Source organism: Echinops telfairi, unplaced genomic scaffold (genome assembly GCF_000313985.2).
Source record: "Echinops telfairi isolate 266 unplaced genomic scaffold, ASM31398v2 ScPeMD7_3;HRSCAF=10, whole genome shotgun sequence".
Classification (NCBI taxonomy): Eukaryota; Metazoa; Chordata; class Mammalia; order Afrosoricida; family Tenrecidae; genus Echinops; species Echinops telfairi.
The window spans coordinates 49097173-49113252 of NW_022103899.1; the positions used below are offsets into that span (position 1 = coordinate 49097173).

General features: G+C 52.2%; 1 protein-coding gene across 2 annotated transcripts in view; it reads right to left on the reverse strand.

Moving 5' to 3' along the window:
• PAX3 (paired box 3) overlaps positions 1-14414 on the reverse strand; it is a 112621-nt gene extending 98207 nt beyond the window's left edge. The window contains exons 1-4 of one of the 2 annotated variants that reach the window (XM_004701637.3): positions 14330-14414; positions 12867-13102; positions 11330-11456; positions 10184-10318 (exon numbers count right to left, since the gene is read on the reverse strand). In XM_004701637.3, coding sequence (XP_004701694.1) covers positions 10184-10318; positions 11330-11456; positions 12867-13102; positions 14330-14414 — 583 coding nt within the window. Of the gene's footprint in view, positions 1-10183; positions 10319-11329; positions 11460-12866; positions 13103-14329 lie in introns of both variants that reach the window. The other variant, XM_004701636.3, reaches the window with a different exon arrangement.
• Between the last annotated feature and the right edge of the window lie 1666 nt (positions 14415-16080).

Here is a 16080-nt window from a genome sequence, read left to right on the forward strand (position 1 = left end):
GGGGGGGGGGGCACAAGAAGGACCCGCACCATCTCCCAGGGAGGCAGAGTTAGAGAGGCATTTAAGAACAAGGACCCCAGCTGCAGAGGGAAGGGAGGGAGAGACCGTGAAGTAAGTCCCTAAGACCTAGGCAGCAGCAGAATTTCAGGAATAAGAAAGTGGGTGTGAGACCCACGGACAGCGAGTAACTGGTGCGCCAAAAACAGAAATGCTCACCTGCCCCCAAACACATCCCATTTGGAGCGGTCGGGACAGTGTTCATAGAGGAGCGAAAAGTCCCCTTTGCAGAGCTGGGAGCAGGGGAGAGATGAAGAAAAGTTTTCTCCACGTCATGGAATCGTCCCAGAATTTGATTTTGTCTGATTTCAAAAATCAATATACAGTACCCATTTCCATATTTTGAAAAAATGTTTATCAACTCCGTCATTTTCCCACTTGATAAAAGTAGATTGGGAGTGTGTTTGTGTGTGAGTGTGTGTGTGTGTTCATTGTTGCTGATAAGCCCTCCAGTTAAGCTGTTCTCGACCCTTGGGCAGAGCCCATCTGCTAGTTTGTAGCTGTTCGGTTTCTACATTTTCCTTTTCTTTCTTTCTTATTTTTTAAGAGTTTGTGTTTCGCTACGGAGAGTGCTATCTGGGCATAACAGACATCCTCTACTTTAACCCCAGCATGCCCCAGGAAGCTGAAGTGATGCAGAGAATCGCACTGGGAAAGTGCTTGGTCTCTGGTGGCTGACGCAGGCACAGGCCACTCACTCTGACCCCGGGTGCCACGTGCTGGCAAGGCAAAGACGTACAAAGGGGGTTCGAGTGTCTTCAAATAGTGCAGACTAGACATGCTCCAAGGCCTGGGTGACTCTCCTACAGGGCACTGGCCAAGGGAGGATAAATCGAGAGGAACCCTACTGCTTTCTTAGCAGGATCAGAGTTAGGCCAAGTGGTAGGGTTTTGGGGTTGGGCTTTAGGTCTTATTCAGCTCAAATAGAATATTTAACAAACACACACATAAGAGGCCCATCAAAACCTTGTGGGAAAATGGAATGAAAAGGTAACGGAATTTTTCCATGAACATTTTGAAGTCCCTTATGCACAAACACACATGCACACAACACTTCAGCCACGGTTTTCTTAACCAGGATCATATATTTAGATATTGGGAAACTTTAAAGTAGATATTTACTAAGGAGTCAAATCGGATTCATAGTAACCCTAAAGGGTGGAGCTGAATTGCCCTATTGGGTTGCCAAGCCTGTAATCTTTGTGGAAGCCGTCAGCCAAGTCTTTCCCCCATTGAACGCCGTGGGTTCAAACTACAGACCTTTTGGCTACCAGCCGAGGACTTAAGCTCCATGCCAATGGAGCTCCTTTTGTTTATAGATAGGCCTTCTAAGTCAATAATCATTTCAAAATATTTTTAAAGTTAGACCCTCGAAAAGAAACAAAGAGGATATGAATAGCCCCCAAGCAAGGGCCAACTCCTGGTTAATTGGCCGAGTGGGCGAGGGGCTAGCTGGAGTGCAGTGAAAGAAAGGAACGGCCCGTGTCCAGACGCCTGACACACTGACGGCAGCAACAGCGCAAACAAAGCGACAGCTGTGATGATGGTATAGGGCGGGAACTGTGTAGTGCCGTTGTCCACAGAGTCGCTGTGTGTCCGAACCGACTTGATGGCACCTAACAACACCAGCTCTCCACGCCCAGGTATTTCATGTGACCCAGCAGAAGTGCCCCGGGGTTGCCTTGGCTGGACTCCTCATGGAAGCAGACCGCCAGGGCTTTCTACCTTGGAGCTGCTGGGTGGCTCAACCCACCAACCTTTCTGTTCACCACGCAGCGCTCCACACTCAGATGCACTCACTGCCACCAAGCGGATGCCGACTCATCACAATGAAACTGTGACTACTTCCTGGAACAAGAAGGCCAACTGGCCATCCCTACGCCACCAGGGCTCACAGTAGGATTTGCCGAAACGGTGAGATAAGAGGGGCGCTGTGCTGTACGACAGTATGTTTGGTTTGTGAGAAATATCACAAGCTAAAGATAGAGGCTTTGTGTTGACAATGCGATCATTTATGTCTGAGACTCTAGCATTGACTATGGACCCACTCCAGAAAGTAAACCGCTCCCTGAGGCACTGCCGCCATGGGCCTCCCCTTAGACCCCAGCCTACGGATTACTGCCATCCCACGATGTGAGACCAAGGGCATCTAGTTCCCTGGTGGTTGCTAGTCACCTGCTTTAGGATTCTAAAATCCAAACCGAAGCCTCCATCAAAGGACACTATTGGAATTCCTAAAAAGGATGCTGGGAAATTTGTAATGCTGAAAATCTATGCTATTTCCTTCTCCCCAATCCTACATTGGCCAGCCAGGAGTCTCCCACTCCTGTCAGAAGGCACTGAAAGCCACCTCGTTTAAAATGGAACCCATCCTGGAAATTGGGTCCAGGTTCAGCGAATGGGTGGTGGGCTGCTGGACGTGCGAGCTTCTGTTAACACCCTATCATAGATGCGGTAAAGTGGGTTGAATGAAAGTACCTAGGAGCCGAGAAATCCCTGCGTGGGTTTAAGGAGATAACTCTAACGGTAATTTGTTACTGCCCAGGGGAAGGTTTAGATGTTCTGTTTTACAGGGCAAGTTGCACTTCCCCACTACAACTGTAAGAAGGGTGACCTCAAAATTCACAAGCCGTTGACTCAGGTTTCTCATCCCAAAGGGAAGTTGTTTGAGATTGGTGGGTTCGCTTTGGTTTGTTGAATTTAAAATCTTGCCTTCTCTTTTCAATGTACAAGATAATGCTATTTCTCCACTTTCCCTTTCTCAAAGAAGAGGCATCACAGTCCAATTCTAAACATCACAACACTGTTTCTTATTAAAATAAAATAACTTTTTTTAAGGGCTATGGTTCTTGTAGCCGGAGTTATTTGTGGGTCTCTCCTTGACTATAGGAAGAAGGAAGGAAGGAAGGAAGGAAGGAAGGAAGGAAGGAAGGAAGGAAGGAAGGAAGACCGACTTGGAAGGCAAGAATTCGTAAATTCCACCACTCCCAAAATGTCTCCAACAAGGGCCCTGTCCAATGGCCACACTCCCCTCAGTGGTGAGAAACTGTCTAACGCATCTCTTGAACAGAAATGCTGATGGGCATTTCCAATCACAGAACCCGTCCTGCTGGACCAAACAATAAAAGGGGGAGGGAGTGGGAAATGTTGGAAAAGTTAGAAGTGGTCTGCTCACTTGGGAGCACAATCCCAAGAAGGGCGGATATTGTAGGGGGACATTTCCTCGGAGGAGGGCGGTTCTGATTCTGGCCAGAAGCACAGCAGCGTTGGTGTTGGAAATGAAGGCCAAGCTGAAATTGGAGTTGTGACACACTGGACCACGGCCAACATAGGAGAGGATATGTCCTAAAAGGTAGGGATGGCCACAGCATGACTCTGTCCCCAATTTGGAGCACATCTTTCAGAAGCCTGGTCACTTGGAAATTTCCTTTCACTTTCCCTGTACTCTTCAAGATCACACTCCAGAGCTAAGGGGACCTGCTCTTGTAGAGCAAGTTTATCTGGGTATGGAGATCAGGCCCAACTGGAGCTGGTAGCCACTGTCCCCTGGTGGTACACAAACACAGAGCTTGATACCCAAGGGGGCAGGGGGCGGAGGGGGGGTGGGTAAGGGGTGGGTTACACTTCAACTCTGTAAGTATGTGATCTGTTACATGCATGTGAAATAAGCAACAAAGAACCCTTTGGGTCTGGGGTCAAGCCACGGGAACTCTATGAATCCAAGCTTACTCTAAAGTCAAGCCTCCTCTGTTTTAGGCAGTTGCTCTCCACTGAAATGACTGTGGCTCAATGTTCAATACAGAAACCATTCGAGCCTCAGTCGATTCATATTTGATTGGGGAGTGGAATTAAATAGACAATATCCCCTTATAATTCAGATTCGGTATGTTCAGAGCCATCTTAATCAAGAGTAAACATGAGACAGGAAATAACAACAGCAACAAAATTAAAATAATACCCTCCATGCAATTAGTCAGCACTGGAATGACCACATTTAGAAGAGGTGATTTAGAAATCACCTCACCCCACCCCTACACACACACACACACACACACACACACACACACACACACACACACATCAAGACTATGCCGTTAAATCCCCAAAGCCGGAATCTGGCATACATTGTCCAATCTCAGAGTGAGTTGTTGGAATTTGAAAATTAAGCACAGAGATGCTATTTCCAAAAAGAAGAACCCTTAAAGGAATTTCAGCTCTCAAAATACAATAAAAACATATCTAAATATATTAAGTTCTTAAACCCAAAAAATGGTTTTGTTTGTTTGTTTGTTTTTTTAAATCTAACAGTTCATCTAAAAACCAACAGCCAAAGAAGTCCTAAAACATTTTGCCTGGGAGTTTACAGCTGTGCTGAAGATGAATGGGAAACTTGTTTGTTTACCTCCAAGTCTTGTGACTGAGAAGTGCAATATGCAAGACAAGTAAACCTTTATGTTGGGCAACAGAAGTAAAACTTACGTTGGGCAATCCCAAACAGTAAGTTGGGATCACTTACTGCCAGCCTAACTCAGAGTGATCAACTCAGAAATAACATCTAACGACCCACAAAATATATACACAAACAAACACATTATCTGGCCCTCTATTACAGGGGGTTCCAAATACACGTGAAAAAATCATCAATCTGTCAATACAAAAAACAACGGGAACACATGGAGAGAAACAGAGCCGCTACAGTTCACATTTTCCTGCGAATTTAATCATTCTCCACCTGGTTTCGCATTAAAAAGCCAATTCTTGACTTCCTACCACCCCATCTTGGAAGACAACTTCATCGAAGCACCCCACATTCAGAAACTTCGTGGCAGGCCAATGGTCAAGTCGCCGTCTCCCATCTCCCCGCTCCCAAATGAGCATCTATTTGATGAGAAATACACCGGCGCAGCCCTTGGTTCTAAACGAGAAATCACCCTCGGATAATTAAAAACACCCCATGAGTCTCCGCTACAGATGTAAGACAAGTTTCAGTTCCTAGTTCTTAAAGAGAATTTGGTCAATTCTTCCTTAGAGGTTTCCCGAGGAAAAGGCGGATTTTCCAAGACAGATAAATTGGAATGATCCGTCTTTGATCTCTGCGGTTTAGAATCCCTCACAATAGAAGATGGCCACGGAGGGGCCCGGACTCCGGCCTTTTAACGCATAACAATGGTATCAACAAACAGCTACTTAATCAATATTTGGCCAGAGTGCCTGAAAACTTCCTTTTCAAATTTTAATTCCTCGTTGTAAAACAACCCCAGAGCAGCCAGCCAGCTTAGACATTAAACTGATTGCTTAATTGCCTTTTACTGTCTTGTTAGTTATAGACGCACATCCTTAATGGTTCTTTAATCTTTATTTACTTGCATAAATAAGTCGCCTGTCATAGCACCCCTGAAAACCAATTCAGACCTAGCCGGCCCAGCCCTGGGCAAATGCTGTTTCCTCTCCATTTGCTTGTTTCTCCTTGCCATTACAATGTCGCTGTTTAATTGCATTGTTTAACAACACAGGCTATTTACATATGCAGTTGAACATTTACCCTCCTGTTTACGAAGGATGTTTTGTTTGTTTGGTCTTCAAAATTCGTATATTCGTGGATGTCAAAAGCAAGTTCGGTGGCACCTCTCCTATTCGCGTGACTGATTTCGGCAGGCACTCACCGCCACTTCGTGATGGGTTTTACGGCCCTACCCTGGGGACTCTTAAATGACCCCTTGGTAATTACTACACACTTGATACCCTGCATCCCCAACCGACTGCTATCAGCAATCAAATCAAGCCCGCCACTAAAGATATGACCTCGAGCATTGATTTTTCAGTCTCCACGTTCTCAGGTAGAAAGAGAGCCTACTACAACAAGCCATGACACCAAATGAACTCACCAAAAAGTGAAAACCGATCCTAAGACTGGGGGGTTCTGTTACAAGCCCCCCCCCCCCCTCCGAAAGCAAACACACAAAACCCTCACGTTACAGCTCAAGCCTTAGGGAAAAGAGGGTGTTCTTTTTGGAGGGGTGCTGTTCTTGTCCAAATTCGGGGTTTTCGCCTATTTGCAAAAGGAGGGGTATTTCTGGTGGAGGGGGCCAAGGATTTTGCAGAAATATGAAGTGTATACTCTAAAGACGCCTGCGTCTGTGTGGGACGCTCCAGCTTAAGATTCCAATCTTTAACCCCACAATCAGAGACCCGTGATTTTAATCCCTGAGAACGTTTGTCCTTACTCTTCCCCCTTAAAAAAAAAAAAGCCCTAATGGCCCTTCCATCTTCCCTTCCTAACTAGGAGCTGGGAGTTGGCCTCCAAGCTCCTTCCATCTGAGTATCTCTCCCATGCAGGAGCGCATTCTCTTTTCCAAGGTGCCATCGGCATGAGATACAGCCGGGACCTTAGAATTTTTCCCTGTGTTCAACTGCTTGATCCCCGCCAACAGCGGAAGTCGCCAAAACCACAGGTTTACAAACCTCTCTCGACTACAGCAAAACTAGGGTCACTTTTACTTTCTCAAATGAAAACAAAAAAGCAGCCGTGTTGTTTTGTTTTGTTTGTTTTATATACACGCATCCCGCGGACTGGGAGAGGATCAGGATGGGAAAGCAATACAGTCTTTCTGCTACTTCTGCTTGGGGGAATCTCTCCACTAGATCTTTGAAATTGTTGCAAACCTCCCATGCTCACTTGTGATTTAAGAAGCTAGGTGGTGGGGGAGGGGGAGCCTAGGAAAGTATATCTCCAACCCCAATCAAAACATCATTTTGGCAATCTGGCCTCTCTCGTCCGGCCCTCCCTGGCTGCCACTTCAAAGGCAGCACAACAAGTCAGGAATTGTAACGTTGCATCTAAATATTTAAGTGTGAGTTCTGCAGTCGCGTGTCCACTATACAGCCCTCATCTGTCCTCTAATTCCATTACGGCACAAAGCAAAAATGTTTCCCAAAACTCACCAACAGGAAAAGCGTCACCCTGCTGGAAGAGGAGGAGAAGGATGGGGAGGAGGAGGACCCCTTTCTATTGATTAGTCACCGCTTTTGTGTTAAGGGCTTTCTTTAAAATAAGAAAAAAAAATGGGGGAGGTTGCAGAAATTTCACTAATGTGAGCCTCAGGCAAGGGAGGGAGAAAAAAAAGGAGAAGAAGGGGGGAGGCGGGCAGCATCTAGATGAAAGTGAGAAGGACATAAAGGAGCCGATTGAGTCGGCTGCAGCCCGGCGAGCTAAGCTGCGAGCCGAGTCGGCGAGCGCAGGGGAGGGGGCGGCGCGGCGCTTTGGCGCTGGGCGAGGAGTGGGGGCCCCGGCCATTGTGGCGGCGCCCGCGGGCCCGCTGGGCCGCGCCGGGGGAGGAACAGAGGCCCCCATTGAGCGCTCACCGCGCGGGCTGTGCACACTGCCCCCGAAGCCGTGGCCCGGGCTTGGGTCCTCCGACTGCGTCCGCTCCGCCCTCGGCGCGGGCCAAGGGCGAAGCGTGGGGAGGAGTGGTGCTCCCTGGTCACCCAACCTTCTCCGCTTCCCCTGGCGAGGGACCTGGAACCATGGGCCCGACAGGAACATTGGGTGCCTGGTGCGCGCCAGGGTGCACAGGCCAGTGCGCACCAGGCGGGTGAGGCCGCTGCGTGGCTGGTGGAGGAAGTGAGGCACGGGACATCTGGGAAGGTGAAAGGGACCCGGGGAGGAGACCGAGAAAGCCTGACAGAGGGATGACGGAAGCTGACCTCTTGGGGCGAATCTAGACCTGTGTCGTGGTGTCTGCCCAGCTGACCTTAGGGCAAAGAGGCCCCTGGAAAGCCAAGCTTCTGCAGTGCCTGCCTGCAAGGGAGCAAGTGGGGCACACCCAAAGGCCTTCCTCTTCCAGCCTCCTGGTTCTCAGCATCTGTCAGGGCACACAGCACCCCTTATCAACATCCATTCTATTTTCCATGAGAAGCCACCTGCAATGGTTGAGACCCAAACACCAGAAGGAAATGTTTCAGGTTTTTAGACTTTCTTTCAAACGACTTCTCCCTCTGTCCTTCTCTGGGCGCCGCCCCCCCCCCCCCCTTGTGCTCTAGGATGTATCTAGTAAAGGAACTAACCGGAGGCTCTGAAGAGACCAGAGCTACATCTGCCTTGACAACCCCAAATTAAATTAGACTTCAGCCACCCAGGTGTGTGTGTGTGTGTGTGTGTGCCAGGGGTGTGTGTGTGTGTGTGCCAGGGGTGTGTGTGTGTGTGTGTGTCCATGGCCCAGCCCCCCGCTGGGGAGAATACCCTGGTTTTTAAAAAATGGTAGCAATTGTCCTTGAATGGCAGCCAGCCTAGCTAGATGGCCCCAAAGACTAGAAACATTTTGTAGGTGCAATGGCCACTTTTTCCACGCTGGAGAGTCCATAAAACTTCCTGGCACAGCAGCTCCTGGGCTCATTGAATAATTCATCCCTCATTGCAAGCCCATAATGTCCCTTCTCGGGCCTTTGTGGGGCTGTTTTCTCTTCTTTTCTCCTTGAATTATAAAAAGGTTGCCTGCCTTTGTCCACATCAAGCTGCTGCGAGCCGGAGCTTTGTCTGGGCCGAGCTAAAGTGTGAGTTTCAATGGACTCTCCAGGCTTTGTCTCCCAAGTTCATCTCCAAGTGTAGATTGTGTAGAGAAGGCCTTCTTTGTAAAAGCTGGAAAAGTTGTACAAATGTTTGACCAGCTCATTTGGGGTGTTTTGTCTCCTCGGCCTCTGCTGCCTGTGCTCAGAGAGCCCCCAGTAGCAGCCCATCCAGCCCGGCCGCTGCTGCTGCTGCCGCCGCCGCCCGCCACTGGCGCCTCCAGCAACAAGTAGTCAAGCCTTGGGGTTAGCTGACTCCCGGCTTCCCAGCATTTATCTGCTGCATAAAGGGCCCCTCGAGAGTCTCTTCTCTGAGATCTGGGCATAAACACACCTCTCCAAAAGGAAGCGAGTGGCTAGACCAAGGCAAGGGGGTGGAGGAGCAGCAACAAAATTATCTCCAGAGCCCTAGCCTGCCGGAGCAGGGATCACCGAAATTGGCTGTTTAGATTTAGGATGTGCAAATCTAAGTATCCCTTGGGTGTGGCAAGCGAAGGGTGCACTGCTTTGAAAAACAGCTACTCCCGAGAAGCAGCAGTTGTCCACTCGGTTGGGAACTGAAGGTCAAAGAAGCAACCAACCCCACCCTGGACACCACCAGGCCTCGCTGCAGCTCCTGCTGGCGAAAATGGGTGCCCACCCCAAACCCACCAGAATCTTGGTGAGAGTGTAGCCCAAGAGCGCCTGCTGCAGGCCAAACCCGGGACAGGAGGTCACAGACTCACATAAGAGAAGTCCACATCCCAGGCAAGGGGACAAGCGGCTCCGGGCAACACAGTCCCAGAACCCCTGCACTTAACCAGGTGCCAACGTGTCCTCCGCGAGAATTGCTAAGATCAACTCGACCTCTCGCCCACTCCCCGTTCAACTTCAAAACTATATATATAATCTTCCGATTCCTGTCTGAGGACCACCCGCAGCAGGTAAAGGAGATTTCCTCCTAGTGCTGACAGACCTAAGGGAACCAGGCGCAGCTGGACAGCACCCCTGGGCAGAGGTGGGGCCAGCCCGCTGCAGGCCCAGAAACCCCCCACACACATATCTCCGGAGTTAGAGCTTGGGACGTTGCTTCTGCAACGCAAACAGGCCAAGCCCCTGCACACCTGAAACTCCACTTCTTCTGAAGAGGGGAAATAACAACAACAACCAACACACAGGTGCTATAAGGCGACCAGTCTGGAGAACTCTCCGGATGCGCTGCCCCCACAGAGTTTCTTTCTCTGTGAAAAGCTCTCTAGAGACCCGGGGCCTTTCCTGAGAGCACATGCAAAAGCGACTCCGATTCTTCCCTAGTCCGAGGACCCTCAGTCCCCAGGCCTCCTCCCAAAGCACAAGACCAGACTCTGGGTGGCTGGATGGGAGTGAGGATTACAACACGGAGTCGTTCAGCAACTGAAAATGTCTCTTCTCTCACGGCAGCTGTCTCTGGGTTATCGTTTGCCGCCTTCACTCTGAGCCACCAGCTGTGGGCACAGAGGGCCCCTGGGCCGAAGTAGGCTGCTCGGCGTTAGGGTGCCGCGCTCCGGGGACCGGGCCCTGGGCGCGGGCGGGCCGCCGCTCTTACCTCTTTCGCTCAGGATGCCGTCTATGCTGTGTTTAGCTTTTTTCTCGCTCTCCTCTGCCTCCTTCCTCTCCAAGTCAGCCTCCTCCTCTTCGCCTTTTCCGAATTTACTCCTCAGAATACGGCTGATGGAGCTCACTGGGGGCGGGAGGGGTGGGCGAGGGGGCGCACAGGGTTGAGAGGAGCGGGGCCTGAGAGAAGAGGCCCCTAGTCCCCAGGCCCGGCCAAGCTCCCCCTCACCTTCCCACTCATAACCGGCCTGTGTGCCGAAAAAGCCGCCCTCCCATGGTCAACCAGAACACTAGCCCTCTCCTCCTAGATCCCCAATCTTGGAGAGTTCTCCCACTGGCCCCCCTGCGTCCGGCCCCACCTGAAAGCACTGGACCCCAAGTTCCGCTCAGGGGGCCAGAACCCCAGTGGCCCTATCCATTGCAACCCAGCCTTTTTTTTTTTAAGGCCATAAAGGGTTTCCATTTCAACTCCAGCATCGTTTCCTATTGTAAAATCAAAAGAAAATGCACTCTCCCCCATTTATTTTTTCCAGATTCTAGTCTGGTAAACAAATCCATGCTCTGAAATATCTCGTTCTTGCAGGGGGAAAAGGGAGTTTCCTTTTAATTAAAAACAAACTCTCCCGCTCGCCCTCGCGCTTGCCCCTTGCTAACCCTCTTCTCCACCTCCCTGCTGCCTGGGGGCCGGGATGGGCCTGGGGCACCAGGGGGAAACTTTGGGGCCCTGGCCAAAGCACCCCCCTCCTTGGTGCTCCCAGCAAAGAAGGCTCGGCCTCATCTCCCCTCCCGTCAGTTGGGGTTACAAAAACATTTGTTTCTCTTTAAAAGAGGGAGCATCAATATTAATAACCGCTTGGCCTCTGCTGGTGTTTCCTGCCCGGCCTCCTCGCAGAAACCCTCTTTGGGGAGCCCTGTATGGAGGCCTCTGGAAGCCACCACCCCTCAAACAAGCTGTTCACCCCTCCCTCCCTTAAAAAATATGCACAGAACGAATGATTGGTTCATAAATATTTCAGGGCCGGGGAGGGCTGCCTCCAAAGCCTGGATCGATAATTGGGTGATTAGGGCTTGGAGGAGCCGCCAGAGTAACAGCCATTGATGGCCACCCCCAGGGAGATGACAATGGATTGGTCGTTACCTGAGGGCACCGTGTTTCGATCACAGACTGCATCCTTGAGTAATTTGTCTCGGATTTCCCAGCTGAACATGCCCGGGTTCTCTCTTTTGTATTCCTCAATTTTCTTCTCCACATCAGGCGTTGTCACCTGCTTTAAGAGAACAGGCAGGTCCCCGGTTGGTACCAGTCAGCGGGAGGCCGGGCCTCACTGTCTGGGTTCCCTCCCACATAGCCAGAGAAGATATCTCTTCGGGGGCAGCTTATTTTGAAAAGAGGGTACACCAGAAATTACCACCTTGCCCCAGAAAGGCCTGGGCCCCACCACTGTCTCCAAAAAAGATGGGTCAGGCCAAGCCCAGAATAAGAAGAGCCCGAACACTTAGGGGAGGAGGGTGTAAGACTTTCTGGGCCTTCGGGGGAAAAACAGCAACTCCTTACAGAGAAGCGTCTCACCCAAAACGAAACTAAAGGAGAAATGCTTAAAAGTAAGAGAAATCAAAGTGTTTCTGCAACCAGTGCTTCCCCCCAAAATAACCAACGGTCCACTCAAAGTAAGGACAGAAGTGTTGACCAAAAGATGAGGGGGTGGATTTTTTAAAATCGGCTCAATTGGATAACAAATATGGATACTTGAGAGACTGGCTCCTCACGCCCCCAATAAAAAGAGCTTCCAAGTGTTCCTGGTGGAGTTGTGAAGAGGTTTGGGATGGAAGGGGTTGGGAAGTGTCAGTTGACCCTAAGCCTCCAGTTGAATTTGCCCTGTGGCAACTGAAAATTATATTGGATTTTCCCCTTCCTGCGGGAGAAAGGCAGACCCGTGCAACCCCACTCCCACTCACCCCACCAAGGTGGGATGTGTTCCCTTTAAAAAGGAAACCAAATCATTTGAGGATTGCACCAAACTACTTAGGAAAAACTTATCTGCCCCTTACCAAAAAATCATCCTCCTCCTTTTGGAAAAGTTACCTGCTCCTTACAAGAAATCGTCATAATCATAACCTGCCAGCTTCTGACTCCAAGAAGACGATCTGATCGGTGGAAAGGAATGGCATTTACAGCTGGAGTCGGAAGATAAATGGTTCCAACCAGGACCCATCAGAAAACCCAAGAGGCTCCTGGAATTTGTTTTGGAAAAGGGGTGTGCAGCGGATGAGAAAGGGGAAGCTACAAGAGGAAAAATTGGTCAACAGGTGGGCAGTGCCGCTTGTGTGCTTTTAGCGCTACTGGTTAAAATAAATTTCTGGGGATTGGAGAGTATAAAAACACAAAAGGAGGCCTTCTTTGAAAAATACTGGAACTTTGGATTCGCGTTCATGGAGGAACCTTGGGCCTTAGAAACCATTCTCTCCTACCCCCTTGCACACAGGCACACTCGCACTCACCTGCGCGCGCACACGCACACGCACGTGTGCACACACCTACCTTCTCAGATTTTAAAAAAGAACTCCTAGGAAAGCCCCAGATGGCAGTATTTGCCTCCTGCCCACCCTTGTCTAACCCTGAGGACCTCTGGAGGCCCGGCAGCAGCCGCCTCGTGGGTCCGGGCCCATGCGCTCACCTTGGGCTTACTGCCTCCGATGGCTCCTGGGCGGATGGAGCCAGTCTCCTGGTACCTGCACAGGATTTTTGAGACGCAGCCGTGGGACACACGCAGCTGGCGCGAGATGACGCAGGGCCGGATGCCATGGTGGGCCATCTCCACGATCTTGTGGCGGATGTGGTTGGGCAGGGGCCTGCCGTTGATAAAGACGCCTCCGAGCTGGTTGACTCGGCCCTGGCCGAGGGGAGTGGACACTGGGGACAGGAGGGAAAAGAGACCAGGGGGGAAGTCACTTGAGGGGAAAGAAAGGGGAACCCGAAGGCCAGTCTGCAAGTCACAGCCCCCAGCACTTAGTGACTTTCATCTGCTCTCAACCACAAGACCTTCTTTTAGTTACATGTGTGCAAGCGAATAAGCAGCCTGTGGGTAAACAAGGCACCCTGGAGGAGGATTCTTCCGTGGAGAAAGTCACCTGAACATTTAACTTGGCCCCTGGAGAAACTGCCTTCCCTTTGGGTATCAGTTAGGGGGTCGTCCTCGGAGGTGCGATTTCAAGAAAGAGCCCAGGGCTGGTGCAGAATACAACTTGTCCAAGAAAAGGCCTCTTTGCAGAGCAAGCGGGAGAAAGAGCAGCCACCCTGGACTCTGGCCTCTCCAGCTGGGCTCCACACACCCAGGCACACTGGGCCACTTCTTTCTAAAGGCCTTGAGTTAGCTGACAGCCCTTGGGGGTTCTGGCTAAGAAAACAGTCAAGAGTCAGAGGAGGTCATGAGAGGAGGCCACAGGCAGCAGTGTGTCACCTGTTATCACCTGGGGCCCAGAACAGCAGGGCTCAGGTGCTGGGTCCACCCGCCCTTCTACTCCGCACCCCAGGACTAGTATCCCCGGCTCTGGCGGCCCCCAACTTGGCTATCTGTCTAGAAAACTCTGCTTGCTGAGCTTCCTGGCTCCCTGGCCTTCCCAGAAGCTCCTGGCTGATGAGTGGTGGTTGCCCACATGCATCAGGTTAAATTTGAGATGCCTCTTGAGCTGAAGGGAACTTTAACCAGTTCATTAATCCCAAAAAGTCCTATCCCAGTGCCGTTGTGAATCTGCCACCTCTTCTCCACGCAAGAAAGCACTTCAGGAAGTAACTGGAGGTTTGCACAGGTGGGCGCAGCCCCGAGATGACACTTTGGAGCAGAAAAGAGGCGCAGGAGTTGCTCAGAAGCCGGTGCACCCCTTCCACGCCGAGGCCTTCCAAAACAACCGGGAGAAGTGGCCCGGGCCTGTGCGCAGGCCTGTCCTCGCCAGGCTGCGCCACTGTTTGCGCGGTGAGCTAGCGCACTCCGTGGCCAGGGGGCAATCCCCAGAGCCTCCGGCCTCAGTATTCGGCCTCCTGAAGCTGGGTTGGACGTCCGAAGGTTGAGCTCCCCAGAAGAACGCGGGAGACCGCGGGCTGAGCCCTGGGAGCGGCTGGCGGCTGGCGGGCCCTGCTTACCTTCCAGCGGGAAGCCGCTGCGCGGGTAGTTCTGGCCGGGGCCCGGCCGCATCATCCTGGGCACGGCGCCGGCCAGCGTGGTCATCTTGCGCCGCTCCGCGCGGCAGAGATCCAGGGGCAGACGGGGACCACCGAGGCGTGCGCGGCGCGGGGGACCCTCGGGAACTCCCCTGAGCGCGGAGAGCCCCTCCCCGCAAAGGCTGGAGATAGGCGGGGAGGCGGACCAGGGGGGGCTGCGCGTCCTCGGGCCGGCGATGGACCGGGGCACTGGGGGCGGCGGGGAAGCCCCGGAGCCCAGGCTCCCGAACCCAGAGCGGAAAAGTTGGGGGCGAGTCTGAGCAAGTTCGCTGGGGGTGCGGGGAGGGGGCTCCGAGCGCGGCGATGAGCCGGGGAGGGGGCGGGGCGGGAGCGCGGGCCGCCGAGTCTCCTCCCGTCGTGACACCGAATGCGGGGAGCCGGGCTCGGGAGCATTTATTAGTTCTTTCACCCAAAGCTTGGTCAGAAGCCCTGAGCTGCGATTGGCCGACAGCGAAACCGTCCCGGGTGGCGGAGACACGCGCTGATTGGGCGACAGCGGCCACTTTCTCTTCCCATCCCCAGCGGGGTCCTGGCCCGGGCCGGCCCGAGAGGGACCTGAGCCGCGCCCCTTCCCCGGGTGAGCAGGGCGGACCGTGGACGCCCTGAGCGACGGCCCGGGGAGAGGACAGCCCGAGGGTGGAGAGGGGTTCTGCGACGCTGCTGTCACTTTGTGCGTGGGCGTTTTGGTCTCTTTCTCTCCTTGACTGGGTATTTCTGTGTGTGGGGAGGATGGTGTGCACCCCTTTGCCTCCGTTTCTCTCGGCCGAGAGGTGACTATATATGTTTTTCTTCTCTCTCTCTCTCTCTCTCTCTCCCTCCCTCCCTCCCATCCTCCCTCCTTCCCTCCTCTCTTCTCCCTCCCTCGGCTTACTGCCACTGGAGCAAACACAGTTCTACTCCGAAGGCATTGGGGCCTCAGGCCCACGGAGTCTTCCTTCCCTGGTTAATGCCCCTGGCCTAGGCTTGCCCTAGGGTCCACCAGGGGGTAACTCCTCTCAGAAGCCCTCCAGGGGGCTGCAGATCAAGTTCTTTTGTCTTCCACGTCTGCGGGTGTGGTGACAGTGTGGCGCCAGGGGCTGCGCGTCCGGGTCCCCAGGATGCTTAATTGAAGACTGAGGTGGGGGGTGGGGTGCCCTCCTCTCCTCCATGCTGTAAGAACGGTCCCGCTCTGGGACGCGGGCGCTCTGGATCCAGCGGTACACATCTCCGATCGGTCCGCCGAGATGCGTCTGTCCATAGGTTAAAGTTTTGCCCGGCTGCGGCGTTTGTTCTCAGGAATTTATTATGGCATTCAGACTAAACTGCTGGAAAAAGAAAAGGAGCGAAGCCTTGGCTAGGAGCTGAAGTGTCCCCAGCAGGATATGACGCCAGGAGTGTTGTAAAGACTGTCTGTCCTTAGAGAAGGTACCATTGTGCGCGGCCTTTTATTTATAACTTGGTAAGTGCCAGCGAACTCGCCTCCTTCACACCCGGAGTGCCAGGCCCGCGCTTTGCGGCGCTTTCTTCGCCCGAGTCTATTCAGGCACTGTCACTCCAGCCCCGAGCAGTATTCAGCGCCTTAATCAATCAAAAGGATGAGAATCGGGCAGGGTTTTTTCCCCCTCTTTGAAATAAAGGAAACAATGACTTCTGGGCTTCAAGTTCCCACTTTGCCTTTTACGATTTTTTTTTTA